Raw genomic sequence first — 17103 nt, forward strand, 5'->3', positions numbered from 1 at the left:
TAAGAGGCAAAACTCAACCACAGTGTGAGCAGAATTTCTGTAGACAGCACTTCTCCCATTCTCAATTCCCACCCCATTAGGGCACATACACCGCAACAGGAAGATTCTTTCTTCAGTACTACGGATCAAGGTAACTGCAGATGTTCTACCATTTGAAAATAATCTATTTAGAGCAAAATTCAGAGAGTTATATCTTTAGTTCTTGGCCACCCTCCCAAGACTGAAAATTGTGCCAGGAATGCAGTGTGGCTGCTACTGAGTGCACCTGTTGTACTGGAATTAGTAAGAGTGGCTGTGCTGCCTAACCTGGAGCGATGTCAACGTCAGCACTAGAAATGAAGGACACACCTTCATGATTTAGTTGTTTTATTTCGCTTTTGCAAGCAGCCACAAAACAGGCTATGGAAGAATAAATAAATTAAAGCAGAGAGTGTAGCAGTTTATACGAGTACAACATGAAGATGCTTGACTTTGCAATGATTCAGAGTGCTTTGTTACTGTGCTTGGTTCAGTGTTCAGGCAGTAACCAACCAGAAGAAATCTAGGTCAAGTATTTCCGCCTTTGGCCAAAAAGATTTTTTAAACATGCCCTCAACCAACTCTGCTACAAATAATAATAAAATGTAGAAAAAAACCTCGTTTGTACTATCATACAGTCATATCGCTTTGTTCCAAGTGCGTCAGTCCGTTCCAAAATACTTCTGTCCAAAGTGTGTTGGCGCAACAGGATGAACTTCTGTAGTTAAAATTGTGATCTCTGGGAATTCCTGGATGATCGATTTGGCACCTTTGGAGAGAGAGAAGAGAACTCAAAGAAATCAGCGCCGCACCGCAGCTGTATTTCAGCACCACGTGTTACAGCAAGGTAAGCAGAACTCTGTAGGTGAGCCTGTCTCTGTTCTTCTGCCTCATTTCTGGCTTATCTGCCTGCATGTGAGGAAAAACTTCCAGAATTCAGTGGATTGGGTTTTCTTACTGGGATTTTTCTTTTCTCCACCATACATTTAACTTCCCAAACTAATCTATTCACTAATTAATTCAATCATTATTTTCGTTACTGACTGCCAGAAATAACTCTCTACAGCATGGTTGATTTTTTGATAGTGATTTCTGCCACGGCCAATTTTTAAAACCCACAAGATCCATTTTCCTACTTAGAGAAACAGATATTCCTTTTTAGGGTCATCTTTTAAATTTAAAGATCTTTAACGTGCAGACAGTCCAGTTCTGTAGCTTATTTTACATCATGCTTTCTGTAGAATTGGTGTTAGTTGGTGGCTGACCATGGGCTGCTGTGCTTTGGAGCAACAGGGAAGACTTACAGTGCTCTGTGCGCCGTTGAAGCATTTTCTTTACCTATTCCTGCTTATAGGAATGCTTCACCAGTTGCAGTTTTGCCGTTACGGGTAACAGGCCCTTTTCGTTCTGCTATCCTTCTCCCCTGCCCATGCCACACATGCCAGTGTTCGCTCTCAGTTTCAAAATTCAGAGGGGAAAAAAATCCTTCCTGAGCAGAGTGCTGCTGGTGTCCTTATTCGCAAGGCAGGAGCTCTTCACAGCTGCCTGGAGCGCGGGACTGCCGGACGCCTTCCCCACTGAACGACAGGTGCAAGCACCTCTGCCCCCCGCACAGCCCCTCGACTTACCATGCGGTGTGGAGAATAGGCTTAGCAGGATAATGACACTTGGTTGCACACCGTGTTCTATAAGAACTTTGACAGCCTCAATTACAGTATTACCAGTACCTAAAAGGGGAAAAAGTGAGATTTTTGTTTTCCTGCTGGAAGAACTCTTCCTAAGCCAGCCGGGGCTACCTGCACCAATCCTGGTGTGGGGCTGAACGACGATACTGTCCTGTCCCCACTGGTCGACTGTCACCTCGGCAAATGTTAATAATTGAAAATGTTTGTCTCCTGATGAAGGAATTTAATCTTTACACCCAAATAGCCGACTCTGCCAGGTTTTAAACACTGAAGTCAGTGGATTTTATTAAAGCCCTGAGGCAAGAAAACTCATCTAAAATAATAAGTTAGCAATTAAGAGCTCCATGTGCAGAACCAGAATTACATCTTAGGCTGGAAAATTTCTTTCATCCTGACAAAGTCCTTACCACAATGATATATTTTGTGGTTTTAATTGCATTTAACTTTAAAATAATTTACTTTAGGATTATTCCTCAAAAAGTCTTTTAATAGTGAAAATACTATTTGAAGTCTTTTCTCATATAAGTTCATTTTTTAAAAATTTTGCCATTGGAATTGAACACATCTACCTTTCTCACAAGTGCAGCCAAACCCAAGAGATCTGCTTTGCGTTCACACTGATGTGGGCTGACTGATGTACATTCTGGCGCAGCCTGATCAAGTTCCTACTATGTCACCTAAATCAAGCCAAAATCTAACAAAAGCCCCTGAAATTCAGAAGCTTTAATTTAAATACAGAACAGTCACCGTAAATAATACAGACACTTACTTAGTATTGGGTACATAAGAAGAACTTTTCTCCTGTAAATGTCTGGGGGAAACTTAGCATAGTATACTTTTGCTCTTTGAGTCTCCTCATCGCTCTGTATCAGGATTTTTCCAATGCGGATCGATCGACAGCAATCCCGTAAACCTTGTTCCATTGCTTCGCCTCAAAATGAGCAAAAAAAAAAAAAAATACGTGATAACAAAGAGCACAACAAGAAGCTGTTACAATTAAATAGACTGTCCCAATACTGTGTTGATGAACAGTTCTCGAAAGGAGCTTTTTTTTTCTTGCTTTCAAGTTTCAAAAAGACCTTAAGCTATTTTCGTTATCTCTGTTTAGACAGAAAAACAAGCCTACTCTGTGTCATTTGGCTCGCAGGTATTTGTGTTCCCAGGTTCTAGCGCTAAGCAGGTTTTCAAAGGAGAGAAATAGAAATATCAAAACAAATAATATCATAATTCATATGTGGTTTGAAAAAAAACTTTGAGCTCTGCATAGCCACACCGTGGTAAAAAAACATAGTACATGAACCTGCGGAGCCACTGGATTTTATATCATAAAAAGCTTGACATAGTTTTGGACAAAAGAGTACTGCCTCTAGCACCACGGAGCATGGTTTATTTGGAGAGCTATCTTTGAGGAGGAAAAACTAGTGGCAAACGAGGAAGGAGAGTTGGCCTGGCCTCTCAGAGTTAATGGTTGTTAAAGAAGAGGTCAGATGAAGTCTGCTGCTGCTATTTGCTGAGATGTTGAAGAAACGTATTACTTGCCATTCTTTCTTAGGTAGCCTTGATTACAGAATGTCAGCTAGCAGTCAGGGGGGAAACCTTTGCTGTAGGGAAGTTTGTTGCACGTTTTCAGAAGGAAGCTGGTTACTGGTTTCAAAAGCATTTAATTCACACCTATTCAACAACCAAAAACTGCCTACCGCTTCTCATTATGCTCACTCCACAGTTTCCCTTTTCAAATTTCACTCCTTCGTACTTGTATCCTAAAAGAGGAAAGAAACCAAGGGTCAGTGGCAGGGATCGCTCCCCTGTCCCATCCTGTTTTAAGTGATCCTGGTGTGAATGGAAACAAGATTCCCCTGCAGACCCAGGGACCGGTGCTGAGCTCGGCATGTCTCAACAGGAGGCGTGGCCCCACCTGCACGCCACATCCTGCACTCCTCAAACAAGCCATGGGAACGGGACCAGAACCATGAAAGAACTTACTCGTAACGGTTACTTCAGAAGAGCGGCACAGGTGTGATCCTGTCTGTATGTTTTATAACTCAAACATTCAGGTCATTATTTTAGATGAAGGATGTTATCCAAAATAAAGATAAATGGTACGTGCCCTAAGTAACCAAGTAAATGCACTCCAGTGCTGCAGGTGAAGAGGCATAACCAAAATATGATGCTACTCTAATTGCGTTCCTGATCACTGAAGAACAGATGTGGGCAAGGGTATGTGTACGAAAGAGAGATCGCCAGTACTGTGAGTTCAAGGTTATGAATTCAAAGGCAGCAAAGCAAGATAAGCCCACTCGTAGTTCTTCAGATCTAACCTGAACTTGCCCAGTACCACTGCAGAGAAGAATATGTGGCAGTGTTTTTATGGGCTTTTCATATTCTCCTGCCTGGCTGAAAAAAGGCCAAAGGCTCCTTTTAAAGGAGAGCCGACAGGGCATTTCATTGCTGGCCTCGAGGGACATTCTGCTTCTGAAAGTACAAATCGTCTGTGCTGACGGCAGCTTGCAAATGCTTGGAGGGAAAGAGTTAAGTACAAATAAGCAACAATTGGTAGGTAAGTGTCTGTGTTCTCAGGGCACACTCCCTGTTGGATGAGCGCATCTGAGGCCATTTTAGCTCCCTCCTTGGGCACGGGTAAGGGTGAAAGGGCTGACGCCCTGACAGCAGGGCTAGCAGTAACAGCAGACAACAGCCTGTGCACCACAGCAACGTGTGCCCAGAGGGCCAGGCCCAAGGCGCTCGTTCCCCACAGGCAGGCGAGTGGCTCACTGAGAAACAACTGCAGAGCTTCGGGAGGGCATTACTCGCAGGGGACCTGCCAGACAAACTGGGTAACGCAGACAGCCGACAGCCATCAAACCACCCCTCACCAACTGACCTGGGACTGATGTGAAGCCAGGCCTCAAGAAGTAGCTGCTGTTTTAGTTAAAAGCGAGCAAAGGTAAGTGACTGTGGCGCCTGAGCGCCTTCCTAAACTCCAGCTAGCTTCAGCACCAAGTGTTTTCAGGCCATCTTTTCTGTAACTAAAAGTAGGGTAAAGACATACAGATGATTTACGGTGAAGGGCAGAGGGGTAGAGTGAATGAGAGGATGTACAGAGCTGCTCTCAGGCTGCAGAAAATGCCAGCAAAATCCTCAAGGGGAGGAGGACTCAGCTGGTGCCTGTCCTGCAGGGGTACTGCAGATGCCCTGGGTGTGCTTGAGGTTCCCCAGACATGGCTGATGCACTGAGCAGCAGCTACACTACCTCTGAGTAACCCATGCAACCTTACATATCTTTTACGGTTAATAGGAGCAAACCAGAAGTACTGCAGTGGGTTTCCTCTAACGTCAACACAGCCACTTTTTATTTCCTGCTTACCATCACTCACGGTTGCAACAGAGGCAGATTTACGCTGGCATGACAAAACTCCTTGTGCTGAGCACTTTTTTCTGTAACGGGCACGTGAAATGTCATCAGTTTTAATTCGATGGTGTGATAGGGGCAAGTAAGTTGATCTTGCACATACACTGCTAAAGTTTTTATCACAGTTTTGCATGACCAATTTAAAACCGTTGTAAGGTGACACCTCTGTGACTGTGTTCTGCTCAGTCCTGTCATCACACATCTTTTAGCTTTTTTTTTTTAATCCCTTGAGGGGACCTTAACTCTGTACTCTAGCCTGAATGTTACGTTGTTCCAGCCTCTTGTACCAGTTCCACATTGTTATATTAATTCAGCTTCCACTTCCAGTCCTACCTGGCGGAGTAGTTTCCCACGTACCTGTTGGCGTGGTCACCGTGCATTCCGTGTATGGCAGTTGGTTCAGTCCCTCTTCAACCACAAGTCTGATCTGTAGAACCAGAGAAAGCAGCTTAAAGGGGTTTGTTATCTAGCCAGATAAGATACTAAATGTTAGGAGTTTCTGCAAGTACTAGGTGAACACCTAACAGCCAAGAACATCCTCTTTTACTAGTAGTTAGGGATAGACTTTAAAGGCCTTTTATAGGGCAATGTGTATGTTTTGTCCACACACCAAATGAAGGCAATAAAAAACAGAACGGGGGCAGGGGTACATCTACAATGCCTTCATAAAGCTGGCTTAACTTCTGTCTGGCAGGTAAAGCCAGCAGAGACAAATGTTTCTCAACAAGTGAACCACCCATGGTTAACTTTATGTTGCTGACAGAAAATATCAGTGAGAAAAAAAGGAAAATTCCCCTTCTTTCAGTTCCCCATCAGCTAGGCCCTAAGGCCTGTTTTAACATCTGTATTTCCAAGAAGAAGCTGCAGCAGGGCTGCCCAGAACAGCCGCAGGAGCTGCAGCGCTGTAAACACACCACCCAGCGCCCAAAGACGTGTCAGTGGATCTACAAGTCTCTTTATCACCCCCTTCTCCTGGCACCTGGCAGCTCTGATTGCTCCACACACTCCGCTCAGCCCCTGCATGTTCACAGGGTGCAGACGGCCCAGCTGCACTGGGGACATCGCTCCTGGAGATGTGGCTGGCGTGTCACACGTCTCTCCAAAGGGCAGGAAACCTGTGCTGTACCCCAGGTGAAGGTACGAAATGCATCCATCTCAGCCCAGAATGACTGCCCAGGAAAGATGCTCTGGGTATTGCAGATATACAAAATTCTCTCTGCTGGTGGGCCAAAGATTCAAAGGCCAGGACTGCTCAAGGAAAGCTACTGCCAAGCCAAAGATGAAACCTATTAAGCAAAAGTCACTGTATAATGGAAGAAATGAGGTGACTGCCCCTGGGGCTGAGCTCACTTCAGACACTCCAGAAGCAGGGCAGGCTGGAAGGTTTTTCTGTTCTTCCATCCTGCCCCAGTTCCTAGCACGCACACAGACTGCATTAGGAGTTAGTAAACTAAAAGTCCCTCTTTGACAAGGTTTTGGGAGGAGGGAGGGAGCTAACAATATTAAGTTCTAGCAGGCCTAGTTAAACTGTCATGGCTCACAGACTTCTGCTGAAGTTTTAGGTTATGCATATATGCTGATATGCAAAATTATATAGTCAGTGTGCTCATTTATTACAGTTACATGTTTAAGGTTACCTCTGCAGTAAGCAAGGGAAATGCTGTTTGCTTTGAACCGTCAGTAGCATGAGGTGTGTTAGCACTGCTAGGAAAAGCCACAGCTAATACGAGTCTGAGGAGTTGTAGCTAACTACCACGTAAGTGTTTTGAGGATGTTAAGATGTTAGTGACCCTACCCTTTCTCAGCCAATTAAACACATGGATCAAGTCTCCTTACCAGTCTCAAATACCACTGAAGAAATCAGGTTGGACCAGTCCTTCAGGGTCCATGAACAGAGAAATTGGGATAGAGGCACCTAGAGAAAGCAGCTGCCAGCACTCTCATTTACAAGAGGTGCAATTGCTAAGGAAGCCAGCCGAGGTGCAGTGAGGGATGGCGTGTCTCTGAGCAGACAAACCTTGAAAAGGGAGAGCCCTTCTAGAGACACCTGAGCAGATAACTGTAATCCTGAGTGGCTGCATGTCACAACTCTTGTGCCTGCCTGCAGTTTGGAAAGAGGTGAAGCAATGAAATGCCGATAAACTAGAATGTAAATAGATTAAAAATTAATTTTTAGAAAATCACTTGGACTAGATGATCTTTGAAAGTCCCTTCCAACTTTTCTATTCTAAATTCCAGAGTGACCAACGTTATCTTCACCCTACTTGTCGGCTGAGGCTGCGGGGCAGTGCTGTGTAGATGACAAACCCCTGCCTGAGTCCAGGCTGCAAGGCAACTGTGCTTGGTCCTTGCCCAAACTCGAGGCACACGATGCCTGGTGTCTCTCTGGGAGATGTCCCCTCTTCCTGTCACTTACCTGGGCTCTGGGCCCACAACAAGCTGCTGTAGTGCCCACCCGGCTGCATGCAGCTTGACTGAACCCAATTTATCCAGTGCTGCCTACCAAGCAGGGCTCCCTAAAATAATTCTCAGGCTGTCTCAGTACAAATGCCTGGGGCTTGGTGAGCTCCTCACTAATTCTGCAGAAAAGCTGCAAGGTGCCATCAGTGAAAGTCTCCTTTCATATGCATGGCAGCACATGTACAAGGGCTCACCGTGAGCCTTTTGCAGAGTTCTCTGCTGCTGGTTCTCAGCTTGCTCTCCCTAGCACTTTCTGGTCTATCTGTTCAGATATCTACTACCGCGAGTCGTAACGATCAATCCTTTCTTGTGCTACAGGCTTACTTCCCACGCCTGCCTCTTCTCCTTCCCAGACACAAGATGGTTTGTCATCTTATTCATGATTTCAGCCCCCCATCTTGCAGCTGCAGGACCACACCACCAGCAGTTGCTTTTGGGAATGTTCTGCTAACCTTTACCACCTCTTAACTCCCTTCTTCCACAAATATCTTTGAACATTTCTTTTGTCATCCCCTTCTGTGAGAAACAAACTGCCAGATGGAAAAACTGTACCACTATCAATTCATCAAATCCCTCCTTGAACCTTCTTCCTATTGTGACCTTACAAGATACTTGCCACTATTAACTGCCAAACTAGTGGCAAGCTTAACTCCATTCTCATTTTCTCTCTGCAATGAGGTTTTGCTACTCTACAACTCCATGCATTTGTTTCTTGTTTTCAGACTGCATCGTGTCATTAATCAGCTGTCTGCTAGTCAGATGAAAAACACACAGCACATCTTAACAGTGTCTGTACATCTACTAGAGCCCACGTCCCATGTCCAACTGTGATACCATACAGAAAATGGGACAGTCACACACTGTTTCTCATAATATTCCTCTTACAAAATGAAAAGCAGACCAGCAAACCACCTCCAAACAGAGTGAGAAGGTACGTGGGGGAGGCCCGTCACACTAATTAGTGGTGCTGAAGTACAGCTGGGACCTGTAAGGGTTCTCCTGTCTGTAACAGGATAGCCATTATCTATCTCATTTTTAAAGTACAGAACAGGAATCTTTATTGCTTCGCTTTAGTTCGAAGAAGTTGATAGGAAGGAATGCTCCTGACAAGACAGGAAGCTGCTACAAGGTAAAATAAGAATATTAACCAGAGAGGAGTGCTGTTCAGGAAGGGGCCTGACTCTGGACTGGAGACCCGCACCCTGTAAGTATGTGGGGTTGCTGATGTTGGCTGTCTGAATCTCATCTACACATTTAAGCATGTGAAAAGCTGAAACCACAAAAAAAAAAAAAAAAAACAGGAAGAACGACCCACAGCTGAGCTGGTTTAGCACAGGCTGTGGATGCTTCCTGTGCTGTTCCCACTTGTCCAGCGCTGTGAAGGACGTTACATCTGCTGAGCACTGCCGGCACAGAAAGAAGGTGGGACTGTGGCTTTCTGCCTGTCCCTTATGAAGGCAAAGAGGGACACTGCAGTCGGTAACTTGACCCAACAGTAACAGTGATGAGTTTTGTTGGCTCAGGCTTTCACTGATCCTAGAGAACGGAAGAGGCAGAAACATTCTCGAGAAGGGAAAAGCAGCGGGGAAAGTGGAACAAGCTGCAGAGATAAAAAGCACTGCAGTCACACGTCAGGTCGGGGTCGTATGTAAGCCCTGAGCAAGCCTGCATCAGGCATGGATTAAGACTGGGCTCATCACAGAACACCTGGCTGGTTTAGCAAATAGCGCCGGTGACTGAATGCTCTCTGGACTGATATTTGTTAGAGGGAGAAGGAAAGGCTTTCCTCAGTAACGAATCTGGAGTCTCAAATAGGAAACACCCTCTTGAATACAGGGGCGTATCCAGTACACTTGTGGTAGCAAGTGTTGTGGGCTTCTTTAAGCATTTAATTTACGTGAGATAACTGCTGCATTCCCACCAGCCCTTGTCCTGACTTACCAGAATGTGTGAGTTTCAAATTGCTTTGTCCCTGCTAGCAACTACCACATGGTTAAAAGCCCGTTCCCAGGGTGGATGCACCCAGAGCTGCTCATCTACCACACAACAAGTGTCAGGAGGTGCTCTGCACGCAATCAGTCGTTGACATCTAGACTGTAAGAAATTGTTGACAAGATCAAAAGTACTGTTTCAAACTAACACTAAATTATCTACAGCCTCTGTGCATCTGTTTTTAAATTGCATTCTCATGTTGCTACTTCTCACTGTACTGAAGTATTTGATAATAACTTAGTTTCTGGAACCCTTTGAGATGAAAACACTGTAACAAAGAACAGAATCCCTATACAGAAAGTTGCTGTCAAACAGCAATTTCCTTTGTTTAGAAAAGTTGCCCTCACACTAACATTGTAGCTCACAAGACCATTTTATAAAAGAATTACACAGCACAACTTCAAGAAGAAATTCTTCACCTACCAGACGATCAGCAGAAAATACGAAGTCTCCTCTACTGGCTGTCCTGAAAAAGGTAACAATTTCTATTTTAAATTGGGGAACAATTAAGAACATTGCTTAAATATAATGTTACACGAAGGACAATATTTTCCAGAGGCAGTTTGGAGAAAGGTCTGCCACATTCCAACTTTATCCCCCAGAGATCCTACCGTGTGTATTTTGTACCGGGTGGAGAAGCCTGAGGTGCAGTGAGCTCACGCGGGGCTTTGTCTCTTACCACTGGCCATGTCGCTGCACTGCACACGTAGCAACTGAAGCACGAAAACACCAGCAGGATATTCTGTAGGCTTTCCATTGTACCACCATGCCAGCTTGCTTCCAAAACACCTCAGCAGCTCTGACCTGTGCCAGCCTGGTAGGTTCTCTACAGCTGTAAGCAGGAGAGCTTTGCTTTGCCCGTTCTTAAGTCAATCGAACCACAGGACAATGATGAAGCAGGTCCCAAGCGCTGAGACTGACCCAATGCACCTGACAAGCAGGATATCGTATCTTATCTGAAACTCATTCACAGTGTGATAAGCCTAGTGAGCCTGAGCCTAAAATGCGCAGGGGTAAGCAAGCAGCGCTGTGAAAACCCCTCTCTCCTGGCTTAGGTGGAACTTTTTGCTACCACGCCTGCTGGCTGGTGGCCCGTCCAGAAGACAGGAAGGGTAAGCTCACCTCTTCCTGCTCCATGCTGTGCGAACGTGCCACGTTGACAGCTGCAGTCGTAAAGCCAGGTTGGAACACCTGGCTTCCCGGGTCAAGACCAACTCTCACCGCACAGAAGTAGGACAAACTTCCAGCTAAGGAGACGACCTTTCCAGCATGTTAGCCTTAAAAATCCTCTGACAAGGAATCACCATCACAGGCAGGTCACTTTCAGTGAAACTTTCTGTTAATCACACCAGGCACAGCCCTCTCTCATCTTCAAGCTAAGATTCTCTGGATGTCTCTTGAAATACCACAGATAGTTTTACACTTAATCCCCAAGGTTCTGCAACATCTTCTATTTACAAGAGTGGAAGTCAGGATGTGTGTCTGCCTGCTCCCTGTACTACTAGTATCACCTTGCCACATTAAGAAAATGAGGTTTTAAAAGACTAGCAGCCTAATCTGATTTCTTTCCTTGTGCTAGCACTACAGTATTTGTTATTCAAAATGCTGTTTGTTTTTTGCTCTTTCTAGCAATGACAGGATATTCTTAATGTTCTGCTACTTTGATGTTAATCAGAAAACCAGAACTGAAGAAAGCCCCATCAAATAACCAAGAAACAAGCTTGCAATCACACAAACTGATTTTGTTAAGATTTTTAAAGGGATTCATATTCCCAACTGTGGTGTGTGCAAATATAAAAAAAAAATATGACAGTAAGTAGCACAGTGTGTAGGTGGTGTATTCTTAGGTTTTTCCAGACTAGAGCACAGCATGTCAGAAAACTTACCCGTATTTCATGAAAGGGGGTAAGACAAACCTGACCATGTCACGACTCTGGTTTTGATTGCAAAGCAATAAAAGTTTAGAGTGAATACTGTGGGCTATTAATACAGATTACGAGGCTTTAAACGAACTACTCTGTCCTCACACAGGGAGGCTGATGTTTTTACACTCTGTTCACAGAACACCCTTGGTCAGTTCTGTCTGGTTTTTAAGGGGATGGAGGACAATAGTGGTGGCATGCATAAAAATTAGAGACAAATAATAATAATACTGAAAATGACAGATCTTGTGCACACCTTCAGCTGGAAAGCTGTCACCGGATTTCAAGCCCCACATCATGAGAAAATTAATTTCTAGGGGCCAGGAAAAAAAGGTTCATGTGAAAACGCTGGAACTGCTCACCTTAAAAATCAGATACAAGGATACAAAGTAATGATCTACAGCAGACTACAAACTTCTTAATAAAGTAACTGGGACTGGTTCCAACCACTGCCAAGGCTGGAGGCAGGTCGTGGTCTGACACACTTTGGTAATTCCTGTTTCTCCCATTCACCTTGCAAGAGAACTCCCCCAGAGACAGCAGGGTGCTGTGAAGGCAAGGCTGGAAAAAAGCTGCTTCCCCAAACAGAGTTCATAAAAGACCTTTATAAGAAGTGTAGGCACTGATGCAGCTGAGAACAGGAGCACATCCTCTCTCTGAGGGAGGACCAGAGCCGTGTGTGTACGTACTCGGTATTTCAGTGCCACTATGGGGGGTGCTATGTGAAAGGGATCCCAACCTGCCTGCCCGCAGCAAAGCCATCTCTGCTCATCACAGCTGAGTGGCACGCTGTTGAATCATCGCGCTCTGTATAGCAGTCAGGACTGCGCGTCCTGCTGCTCTGCTGTCTGCTCTGCTGTCTGCACTGCCGTGCCGTCCGCTCCGCTCCCTGGGGAATAAGAAGCCGCAGCAGAACACAGCACAATGATCTCACATAAAAGACACAACAACCCTTAAATACCTACATTTAAATCACGTCTGTTGTTAAACTGGGAGTTCAGATGGCACTACCCATCTCAGCTAATGAATTTCCTCCCGCAGAAACCAGCGCTCTGGGCTGCACATTGCCACACTATTCATTTCAGCTTCCAGATCGCTGGTTCCAACCTGTGCAGGCCAGACACCACTGCGAGGTCACACCCTCCTCAGAAGAGGCTCTGACTGTCTGCTCCCGGGCACTCTGTACTTAAACTCATCAGTTTAAGAGAGGACTCAGAATTCACGCCCGACAGTGTCAGCAGGCACCTGCCCACCCATTTGGCACAGACAAGGCTCCAGAACTGAGCGAGCCAGGGGAAAACACCCACGCACACAAGCCGAGGCCACCTCTCTGCCTCCCTAATTCTGGCTCGCAGACCTCATTAACTGCAGTTACAGCTACATAAAATGAAACTAAGTACATAAACTGTAATTTTAGCCTATGAAATGCTCACTGCTGATTCAGTTAGCCATCTCTGAACCTGCCACAGGACGTGAGACCAGCAACATGAAGGTGATTTTTGTCTTGTTTTTTTACTGGACAGTTATTCCAATTGAAAGGCTGTGTTGCATTCCTCTGAATCCTGAATTCCTTTCCACTTTTCTGTGCGGCTCATTCTATGGGCAACACAGAGTCCCTAAGGTCTTCTGCATCCAGCCTGTCCATCCTTAGGCTGATGTAAACATGCCTGATTAGAGCTTGCACTGCACCAAGAATGACTATCCCTTCCTCACTGCACAGGAATAGCCCCAAACTGACTGTTTTCTCCTCCTTTTGGTGTTTCTCCCAGCAGCTTGCTTTGTAATTTCTGCCCTTCCCATGATTGCTGTACCTGGAACATCTGTGTTTACGAGCATTAAGTAATCCCAATGCCCCCCTTGAACTTGCCCAGCTGTGGGACTGCCTGTCCTTTTCTACTCCAGACACAGAGCTACACTAATGGTATCTAACTGCCCTGTAGCGACACAGCTTTTCCCTCTTCTCCATTGTATACAAACACAGCCTTTTGTCAGTTTAAATCAGATTTTTTGACCATTAACTCCTCTTAGCCGTAGCGCCTTATTCATAACTATGAAACTTCTTATGAAGAGCTTCTTTTAGCACTTGGTTGGAATGGCACAGTTGGACAGAGTCCTCGTAAGGCAGAACACACACCTGCTCAAGGAAAGGTCACTGCAACAGTTTCTAACCCCTGCATAAGAAATACTCGCACCTGTGCAGCTGAGCACACATTTTACCATCTTTCTGAACCACGGGCATTAAAGTAGGCCCATCTGAGGCCTTTTCTTCACTGAAATGCCACTGCCTTTCTGAGCCAGAATATAAAAACAGTGTTTCCTTGCCGTTGTTACACACAAAGCCTTTCTGAGCAGCCTGCTGTCCAGCTTTCCTCGCTGCGCAGGAAGGGAGCTTGGAAGCGACGGCTACATCCCCACTGCTAGGGCAGTGCCACGTTTAGAATAAAGCGTGGTGCGCTGGCACTGCAGCTGCTAGGAGCGATTCATTATTTCCAAGGCTTACTCTACACCTCGCCTTACTAGAGTCTTGTGCAATGGCCTGATGCAACTCTAAAAAAAAAACATCTCCTCAGAGTTAAAATATCAGCCGCTGTTTTCTGGTTAAATTCAATACACCCAGAAACTTGTTCAATATATTTGCAAGACTTAAAAATTTACTTGCAACAATAATAAAAATACCTAGGTGGGTACAGTAACTACATTGCTAGTATTTACCTAGATATCAAAGCCACATGTTATTTCCTTTTCACTAACCTTAAACCCTTCTGTAGGCCATGCAACAAGCAGAGTTTGGATTGCCTCACTGTCTCTCTGCTTGGCCCACGTAAAACTTCCCTTTCTGCTCTGCAGGAAGGCTGCCAGAAGACATTCTTACCTGCAGAGATCTTTTGTGTGGTCTTGCCACAACTGCCCTCCTTGCAGCAAGCCAGCACTAGCTCCGTGTGCTCCTGCCTGCAATGAGATCAGCTTTTTCCACAACGCTTTGAAGAGTCAAAAATCCCTAATTTAAGGTAACAAGGCACATCTAAGCCAGCACAATTAACATAGGTATTGTCTTTGATGATTAGTTCTACATAAAAATACGTTAGTGGTATTGCAGTTGCAAAGTTAAGTACTCAAGAGCTGGGAAATACCAAAACATAGCCTATGCAGATAGAACAGAGAAGAAATAAGGGGAAGAATCAAACTGGTTACTGCAGATGTTGGAAGCCCGTGTGTTGCAGGACAGGAAGGGTTTATTGGGAACCTGGAACACTCCACTGACAAACTGTTCCCCACCTCTGTATCTGCTGGGGCTTCTCGCATCACAGGAGGCAAATTGTGCTTTCAATGGATGCCCTCTACATACGTTTGTGTTACATTGCACGCTAAATTTAACACGCTGTAGTATCACCTTCCACGTGCAGAACAATCAGACACCAACAGGACGGGTGGGAGGAGAGCTCCTGACATGAGGTGCGATGCGAGACCTGCTGCTTCCCTGTGCCTTAAGCACCTCGTGTCGGAGGTGCTCAGCAGCAGGGCCCAATCTCATGGAGATTTTTGCCCTGAAGAGCTGCAGAAGCGGGATGACAGCTGCGTGTCCCACCAGGTGTGGTGGCAGCACTGACTTGGTGACAGAAAGCGACAAGCACGGAAAACATTGCCTTCAGAAAGGGCAGCGTCCTAAGGAGGTAGGGGCCCCTCAGCAAAACCCTCCTCTGCGCTGTATCACTCCCGGATCCAATCTGGGCGCTCTCCATGGCTAGAACTAGATGGTTTTTGAGGTCCCTTCCAACCCGAGCCACTCTCTGACTTTACGGTGTCTCTGTCACGGGCAGCCGGTGAGGGGGGCTCCCCTCAGGTCCCGCTCCCCTCCCCACCTGGGGCCGCGTCCCCCAGCCCCCCCCACCCCTCTCAGTCCCCTCCAGCCCCCCTCTGCCCCCCAACACCCCCCTCAGCCCCTCGGTGCCCCCCTCAGCCCTGCCCGTTCCTCTCAGCGCCCCCCAGCGCCCCAGCGCGGCCGGAGCCGCCCGTCCCTCCCTCGCTCGCTCCCCGCCGCCCGCCGGTTTCTCGCCAGGCCCCGCCGCGCGGCCTCCCGGCGCTCACTTGTCCCTGATGATGGTCTGCAGCTCCCGGATCTGGTCGTTCATCGGCAGCAGCTTCAGCTGCGCCCCGATCTCCGCCGCGGGGCTGCGCACTTCCACCAGCACCCCCCCGTTGTTATTGCTGCTGCTGCTGCTATCCGGGCTGGGGCTGCTCTCGCCGCCCTCATCGGGTTCCGCGAAGCGGATCAACCGCGAGCAGCCGCCGCCCGCCGCCGCCAACACCACCGGCGGCTGCTGCTCGTCCTGCGGGCCGGGCGCGGGGCCGAGGCGCTGGTTGCGGCAGGGCATCGCCTCCATGCGCCGGGCCCCGGCCCCACCGGCAGCCACGCGTGCTCAGCGCCGGCCCCCGGCTTGCGCCGCCGAGGGGCGGGCCGTGGGGGAGCGCCGCCGCCCTAATGGACGCCCGCGCTGCCGCTCAAGCGGCGGGGAGCGGCGCGGGGGGGCGCTGGTGGCGGCGTGGCCTCGGCTGAGGCGAATGGGGAGTCCCTCAGGGGAGGCTAGCCCTCCGCCGCCCGCCGTCCTCCCGCCATGGCCTCCTCACGGTTCTTTCCCTTCACGATCTCGTCCCTCAAGCCCCGTGTGGGGCCCGAGCAGGCCCCACGCCGCTGCCCGGCCCTCGGGTTGGGTAGCTGTGGGGTGATGGCTGCCCCTGGAGTGGGGCTGGGGCTCCTCTGCCCCTCGGCAGCCCTGCCTTTACCTCCGCGGTGTCCCCGCTGGCCTGTTCGGAGCGTGTTAAAGGGCTATTTGGTGATTTTAACCCCAAATATACTGGAGTAAACTGGTTTAGCCTCTGCTGCTTCACATCGTTACACAGGTGCTGCTCCATACCGAAGATCATGAAATGTCATACAATGTAGTGTGCTTTCATAGAACTGTAGAATCACAGAATCATTAGGGTTGGGAAAGCTCTCCAAGATCATGTGGTCCAACCATCCCCCTACCACCAATGTCACTCACTAAACCATGTCCCTAAGCACCACATCCAGCCTTTCCTTGAACACCCCCACGGATGGTGACGCCACCACCTCCCTGGGCAACCCGTCCCAATGCCTGACTGCTCTTTCTGAGAAGAAATTTCTCCTCATTTCCAACCTGAACCTCCCCAGGGGCAACTTGAGGCCATTCCCTCTAGTCCTATCACTAGTTACCTGTGAGAAGAGGCTGACCCCCAGCTCCCCACACCTTCCTTTCAGGTACTTGTAGAGAGCAATGAGGTCTGCCCTGAGCCTCCTCTTCTCCAGACCAAACACCCCCAGTGCCCTCAGCCGCTCCTCACAGGACTTGTGTCCCAGGCCCTTCACCAGCTTCGTAGCCCTTCTCTGGCCATGTTCCTGGGCCTCGATGTCCTTCTTGTACTGAGGGGCCCAAAGCCAAATACAGCACTCGAGGTGCAGCCTCACTAGAGCAGAGTACAGGGGTATGATCACCTCCATGGTCCTGCTGGCTGCACTTTTCCTGATATAAGCAAATAGTTTCCTCACCTGCCCTATATGCTGCCTATGACCTATAAGTGAGGAAAATTATGAGGGATT

General features: G+C 47.5%; 1 protein-coding gene across 1 annotated transcript; it reads right to left on the reverse strand.

Annotated features, from left to right (window-relative positions):
• Positions 1 to 349: 349 nt before the first annotated feature.
• UPRT (uracil phosphoribosyltransferase homolog) lies at positions 350 to 16032 on the reverse strand. The gene is made up of 7 exons (XM_083797066.1): positions 15573 to 16032; positions 9988 to 10030; positions 5470 to 5539; positions 3401 to 3463; positions 2473 to 2634; positions 1647 to 1745; positions 350 to 787 (listed from the first exon to the last, which is right to left on the reverse strand). The coding sequence occupies exons 1-7, from the start codon at positions 15866 to 15868 to the stop codon at positions 681 to 683; spliced, it is 840 nt and encodes a 279-aa protein (XP_083653192.1). The 5' UTR covers positions 15869 to 16032; the 3' UTR covers positions 350 to 680.
• Positions 16033 to 17103: the final 1071 nt, after the last annotated feature.

This window comes from Anser anser (genome assembly GCF_964211835.1).
Source record: "Anser anser genome assembly, chromosome: 13".
NCBI classification, from domain to species: Eukaryota; Metazoa; Chordata; class Aves; order Anseriformes; family Anatidae; genus Anser; species Anser anser.